This window comes from Ammodytes marinus (assembly GCF_949987685.1).
Source record: "Ammodytes marinus genome assembly, contig: scaffold_129, whole genome shotgun sequence".
NCBI classification, from domain to species: Eukaryota; Metazoa; Chordata; class Actinopteri; order Uranoscopiformes; family Ammodytidae; genus Ammodytes; species Ammodytes marinus.
This window is the reverse complement of record NW_027648602.1, coordinates 10,001-15,000: the sequence shown is the minus strand read 5'-3', so window position 1 is coordinate 15,000 and position 5,000 is coordinate 10,001. Positions and strand designations below refer to the sequence as shown.

Below are 5,000 nucleotides of genomic sequence, written 5' to 3'. Positions count from 1 at the left end.
TAAAAAAAAAAAATACGTCACAACTTTTTTGATTAAAAAATTACTAGTTTTTTTATTTAATTATTATTATTTCATGTATTATTATTAAACTTGAGATAAATAGGCTTTTTAAAGGAAATTCTTTTTTTATTTAATTATTTAGCTTTTTGCTTAATTTATACTTTTAATTTCGTTGAAAATCCGACAAAAATTTATTAATTAATTTATCCTTCAATTTATCTTCTACGTTTGTGTCAGGAAAATAGCAGTTATCAAAAAGACGTGCATATTTTTATAGGTTATACACCATAGGCATAGTTTTGGGGGTTACAATAATTATTTTCATTATTGACATGCCAAAAGAAGGTAAAAGAAGTACAAAACAGCAAATTTTAAATTGTGTGTACACTCCAAAACTACTACACTAGATAGAGATACAGGTAGTTAAGTCGATATTAAACTACAATGTTTTTAAACTAAAATGTATCATATATTGGTTAAAAAAAAAAACTTTTCTTAGTGTGAAACTAGTTTTGAAAACCTTTTATTAAAAAAAAAAAAAGTCAGAATATAATTATATTTTGGTGATTTTTACACAATAGTAGTGTGCAGAGATCTCAAAATGGCCGAAATTATCTATATTTTGGTGATTTTTACCTGTTCGTAGTGTGAAACTAGTGTGGAAACATCCCAATAAGTCGGAATGTGCATTGTCCTGAAACAAATAAATAAATGAATAGATATTAGTAGCCTCGTTCGACTTGGAGCCGTCTTGCTCAGACCTGCGCAATTATGACGCGCGTCTTGCTGAGCGCACAGCATTTCGTGTGAATGTCGATAGTTAGCCTGCTGCTATCGGTGTATGAATGTGTGTGTGAATTGGAACAGGTCTCCCTTGAAAAAGAGTCTCCGGTCTCAATGGCATTTAACCTGTAGAAATAAAGGTTAAAAAAAAACGTCTCCTTCTCAAACGAGGCTATTATTATGGCCTGTTTGCCTGTGATCCTGTCTGTCTGTCTGTGATCCGGTCTGTCTGTCTGTGATCCTGTCTGTCTGTCTGTGATCCGGTCTGCCTGTCTGTCTGTGGGCGTTAACTGACTGACTCATTGTTAACTTATCATGGCGCGTCTCTGTCTCCCTCTGGCGCCAAACTTCAATATTACAAAAATATTTCACTAGAAAACATGCAAAGTGTTTTTTCAGTGGCTTTTGAACCTCGTGTCAATGACTTCATTGATGTGTGTTTAAACGGTCATGTGGTGTGTGTGTGTGTGTGTGTGTGTGTGTGTGTGTGTGTGTGTGTGTTGATCATGTGTGTGTGTGTGTGTGTGGATCTTGTCAACAGATTTGGAAATTCAATAAACTAGACTGACATTTTATCCTGTTCATTACCTGTGTGTGTGTGTGTGTGTGTGGATCAAGTGTATTAACGTGTGTGTGTGTGTGTGTGTGTCATGTGTATTAATGTGTGTATCATGTGTATATTAACGTGTGTGTATCCTGTGTATTTTAATGTGTGTGTATCCTGTGTATTGATGTGTGTGTGTGTGTGTGTGTGTGTGTGTGTGTGTGTGTATCATGTGTATTTTAATGTGTGTGTCTATGTGTGTGTGTGTGTGTGTGTGTGTGTATCCTGTGTATTTTAATGTGTGTGTCTGTGTGTCTGTGTGTGTGTGTGTGTGTGTATCATGTGTATTAACGTGTGTGTATTGACGTGTGTATCATACTGTGTGTTCCAGACAAGGAGCCTTTCTTCAGCCAGTACCACTGCGGCGCTCTGCTGGGCAGCGGAGGCTTTGGGTCAGTGTTCTCAGGACGAAGGCTCTCCGATGGGCTGCAGGTTAGTTCATCATATATCTGTCTGTCTGTCTGTGTGTCTGCCTGTCTGTCTGCCTGCCTGTCGGTCTGTCTGTGTGTCTGCCTGTCTGTCTGTCTGTCTGTCTGTCTATCTGTCTGTCTGTCTGTGTGTCTGTCTGTGTGTCTGCCTGTCTGTCGGTCTGTCTGTGTCTGTCTGTGTGTCTATCTGCCTGTCTGTCTGTCTGTCTATCTGTCTCTATGTGTGTCTGCCTGTCTGTCTATCTGTCTCTATGTGTGTCTCTCTGTCTGTCTGTCTTTCTCTCTGTCAGTCTGTCTGTCTGTCTTTCTCTCTGTCTGTCTGTCTGTCTGTCTGTCTCTCTGTCTCTCTTTGTCTTTCTGTCCATCCAGTAAGTTAGTTAGAATGTAATTGAATACAGCAAGAAGCAATAAAATAAAAAATACAATGTGATTTTTTTATTTTAATTTTAAATAAGAAATATATAATTTTTTCTGGTCCTTTTTGTCCCTCCAGGTTGCCATCAAACAGATTTCCAGTGACAGAGTTCAACAGTGGGCCAGACTGGTGAGTAAATCAGACAGTGAACAACATATGAACAAATCCTTCTGTAATAACCTTCAGAATAGTGCTGAGAATGATTATGGAAAGTTTAGTTGATGTAAGTGCTTTAGAAGTTGAGATTTTTTGGTTCAGAGTATTGGAAAAAAAAAAATCTAATGTTGAGATAATGTCCGTTAAAGATGGTTGTATAGGAGAAATATACAGACGCAAACAGACAAGGTTTAGTCAAATAAACACCTGAATGACTCATCATGAAGTTGAAAGTAAACAGTCAGTGAAGCAGACTTTCCCCCCTAGTGGCCTGATGGGTGAATTACAGTCGGGCGGGTGGTGGAGGGGGCGGAGACTGGCCCACAGTTCCCACGGAAACAGACCTGTGACATCACGGTTTAATAACTGTCAGAGGATTTCCCCTAACTGACAAAAACACATTCTCTGATTCATCTGATATTTAAACAGGGACTCTCCCACACACACACACACACACAGAAATACACACACACACACACACACACACACACACACACAGAAATACACACACACACACACACACACACACAGAAATACACACAGAGATACACACACACACACATACACACACACACACACACACACACCAAAAACACAGATATACACATAGACACACACACACCAAAAACACCTGCAGATTAATCGGGGACTCTCCCACACACACACACATAAACACACACACAGATGCACAAACACCCAGTCACAAAGACGCACGCACACCCTCCCTCTTTCACACACACACACACACACAGTCTGTCCCACACACCCACACATAGGGTACGTTCCAATACCCGTTCAACAGGCCCTCGTTCACTTGCCCTAGGCACTTGCCCTCGGGGGAATCCCCGCTGCCATCTTAAGTGTCGTTCCAATAGTCTGGAAACTGAAGTGAACTTCGTGAGATAGACCCTCGGAGGGCTGAGTGATCAAGTCAACATGGATGGTCACTCCGAGGTGGATATCACCCACAGTGCATTGCAGTTCGTCTTCTTCTTCTTCTCCTTTTATTTTCCGGTAGACTGTATGCTTTTAGGGACATCGCGGCCACCCGCAGGACAAATATATATATATAAATATATTCCAAAACGCCTCAATTAGGCTATCCTATTTCCATACGAACAATCCAGTGAATGTATTGCAGTTTACACATTGCTGCTATAACACCGATGGCTGCCAATTAGAGGACTATTTAAAACAAATGTTTTTGGTTGAAAGTATAAATAAGAAAATATGTCGGAGCAAACTATTTACATGTGTAAGTAACAATATCTTGATAATCTGAGTTACCGTGTCGAAATTCAATGTTTGTTATGCTATGGAAATGGCTTTCTGCGACATAGGCTACCTTAGCAGAATGTTATAATTCTGTATTATTTGCATTCAGATTTACCTATGTAACTGACGGTCCATTGCGACTACAAGGGCAAGTGGGCAAGTGGGTTCCATTTAAATCCTCCGCTCCTCCCCCGCCCAGTCTCCCTCCGCTCTCCAAGTTCCCTCCGTGCAACGTATGCTGTTACGTCATGCCAAGGGCTGAGGGTAAATGAACAAGGGGAAGTGCAACTACTATTGGAATGCAGGGATAGACTCTATCACATAGACACACACACCAAAAACACCTGCAGATTAATCGGGGACTCTCCCACACACACACACACACACAGAGATACAGACACACACACAAACAAACACACAGAGATACACACACACGCGCACACACACACACCAAAAACACCTGCAGATTAATCGGGGACTCTCCCACACACACATAAACACTCACACACACACACACACACACACACACACACAGATACACACACACACACACACACAGATGCACAAACACCCAGTCACATAGATGCACACTCTCCCTCTTTCTCACACACACACGCGCGCACACACACGCACACACACACACAGAGATACAGATACAGACACACACACAAACACACACACACACACACACACACACACACACACGCTCACCCCAAAAACACCTGCCGATATAAAAACACCAAAATGACTCATCACTGGAACATGAGACGATTTGTTCAAAACATGTTTTTGTTTGAACTAGACGCTTGTTTCCCACATTCTACAGAAGGAAAATAACTTCATCCCAGATAGTAGATATTTGATTAGTTTAGTTTAGTTTATAATTGCACACACACACACACACACACACACACACACACACACACACACACACACACACACACACACACCTTTCCTTTTTTAGGTTTTCTATTAGATTATTATTATTATTTTTTATTTTTTTCATTGCTGCTCAATTTTCTTGATGGTGTTTTGGGCCCCCCCCCCAAAACACCGCTCAATTTGGCAGTGTGTATGAATTGGACAGACAGACAGATAGATAGACAGATAGACAGATAGATAGACAGACAGACAGACAGACAGACAGACAGACAGACAGACAGACAGACAGACAGATAGACATAGAGACACACACACACACTATATAAAGCCATGTGTATATTAACCATGTCCCCCCCCCTCCTCCCTCCCTCTCTCAGCCGGGTGAGCCCAGCCCTGTCCCCATGGAGATCGCGTTGCTACAGCGCCTGTCAGAGGCCGGCGGTCACATGGGCGTGGT

General features: G+C 41.3%; 1 protein-coding gene across 1 annotated transcript in view; it reads left to right on the top strand.

Annotated features, from left to right (window-relative positions):
• LOC307270268 (serine/threonine-protein kinase pim-2-like) overlaps positions 1-5,000 on the top strand; it is a gene marked incomplete at its 3' end in the record, with an annotated part of 9,123 nt that overhangs the window by 370 nt on the left and 3,753 nt on the right. The window contains exons 2-4 of the mRNA XM_080054154.1: positions 1,719-1,819; positions 2,309-2,359; positions 4,921-5,000. The exon at positions 4,921-5,000 is cut by the window's right edge and continues 132 nt beyond it. Coding sequence (XP_079910280.1) covers positions 1,719-1,819; positions 2,309-2,359; positions 4,921-5,000 — 232 coding nt within the window. The remainder of the gene's footprint in view (positions 1-1,718; positions 1,820-2,308; positions 2,360-4,920) is intronic.